Here is a 1,762-nt window from a genome sequence, read left to right as displayed (position 1 = left end):
CGTAAACAGTCGGGTAACCCCTATTCGGTAGCAAACTTAACTTCCCAATAGGAATTTGCTATCGAACCAAAGATTATCTAATCTTCCCCAAGTGGAAGATTGTCCGTTCGCCTTGCTATCAAAGGTCTTATTGCTGCTGTCTTCGTAGTATGCTTTCTGTTGCTGCCTCCTTAAAAACCTTTCCAGAAAAACCCAATTGGGACAAAAACTGAACAAAGGGAAAAAGAGTGCAGCACATACTTTTCGTTTGAGCGTTGTTCATCAGCAATAATATCTTTTGAGGTGTGCCATGTTCTAGTTGCTGGGAAACTTGTCTCCATTCTGGTTCTCCAACTCATATGAACCTTTCCCGGTGATAGCCGAAATACGGTAGGGACCTTCCCATATTGGATCTAGCTTTCCCGTGTTGAGCTCCCCGGTATTTTGGGTTACTTTCCTTAGAACCAAGTCTCCTGCTTTGAAAAAATGAAAGTTGGCTCTTTGATTGTAATATCGCTCCATCCTCTGCTTTTGATTTAGCATTCTTACATGCGCCAAGTCCCTGCATCCTTCGAGCAGTTCTAGGTTGATTAATATTGCTTCGTTGTTTGATTCTTCATTTGTCTGAGAATATCTCAAAGTGGGTTTGCCCACTTCAACCGGGATTAAGGCTTCAACACTGTACACGAGGGAAAAAGGAGTTTCTCCTGTACTTGATTTGGCCGTTGTTTGGTAGGCCCATAGAACTCCGGGCAACTCTTCCGGCCATTTGCCTTTTGCCGCTTCCAATATTTTCTTGAGGTTCTCAATGATCACTTTGTTTGTTGACTCCGCTTGACTATTTGCGCTCGGATGATAAGACGAAGATGTGATTCTCTCTATTTTCAAATCTTTGAGGAACTTTGTAATCTTTGCACCGATAAACTGTGGCCCATTGTCGCATGCTATCTCTTTTGGTATTCCGAATCTGCAAATTATATTTTCCCATAGGAAGTCGACCACATCGCATTCTCCGATCTTCTTATCAGAACCTGCTTCCACCCATTTAGAAAAATAATAAGTCAAAATTAAAATAAACCTTACCTTTCTGGGAGCTGGTGGCAGTGGTCCGATGATGTCCATCCCCCATTTCATGAACGACCATGGGGACAAAACCGAATGTAAGGGTTCTACCGATTGATGTACTAGTGATGCGTAGCGTTGGTACTTATCACATTTTCGTACGAAATCTTTGGCGTCTTGCTCCATGCGAGGCCGGTAATATCCTGCCCTTACCAAATTCAGCACCAAAGAATTTGCACCTGAGTGATTGCTACATATCCCTTTGTGAATTTCTCTCATGACATAATTGGCTTCTGATGCTCCTAACCACCGGACCGGCAGGCCTTGGAAAGACTTTCTATACAATTGGCCTTTCTTGAAGCTATAACGCGCAACTTTGGTGTGTAATGCCCGTTATGCTTTGGGATCGTCAGGAAACTTTCTGTGCTCGAGGTAGTTGATTATTTCATTTCTCTAGTCCCAGACCAGACTAACCGAATTTACCTTATAATAGCCATCCGTATCAAGGACTGAGCTCATCAGTTGTACCACCATTCCGGACTCTGATCCCTTTATTTCCGTCGATGAACCTAAGTTTTCTACTGCATCCGCTTCTGCATTATCCCCTCTCGGGATATGAGTAATTGACCACTCCCAGAATCGTGCCAGAATGGCCTGGACCTTTACCACGTATTGTTGCATACGTTCTTCTTTGGTATCAAAGATCCCATAGACCTGATTT

At 43.3% G+C, this 1,762-nt stretch overlaps 1 protein-coding gene across 1 annotated transcript; it reads right to left on the bottom strand.

Moving 5' to 3' along the window:
• Positions 1-294: 294 nt before the first annotated feature.
• LOC138909607 (uncharacterized) lies at positions 295-1,108 on the bottom strand. Its single transcript, XM_070200814.1, has 2 exons — positions 1,063-1,108; positions 295-1,010 (listed from the first exon to the last, which is right to left on the bottom strand). Exons 1-2 carry the CDS (start codon positions 1,106-1,108, stop codon positions 295-297), a joined length of 762 nt encoding a protein of 253 aa, XP_070056915.1.
• Positions 1,109-1,762: the final 654 nt, after the last annotated feature.

Source organism: Nicotiana tomentosiformis, chromosome 4 (assembly GCF_000390325.3).
Source record: "Nicotiana tomentosiformis chromosome 4, ASM39032v3, whole genome shotgun sequence".
In the NCBI taxonomy this organism is placed as follows: Eukaryota; Viridiplantae; Streptophyta; class Magnoliopsida; order Solanales; family Solanaceae; genus Nicotiana; species Nicotiana tomentosiformis.
The sequence above is the reverse complement of the archived record's forward strand: the minus strand, read 5'-3'. Positions and strand labels throughout refer to the sequence as shown.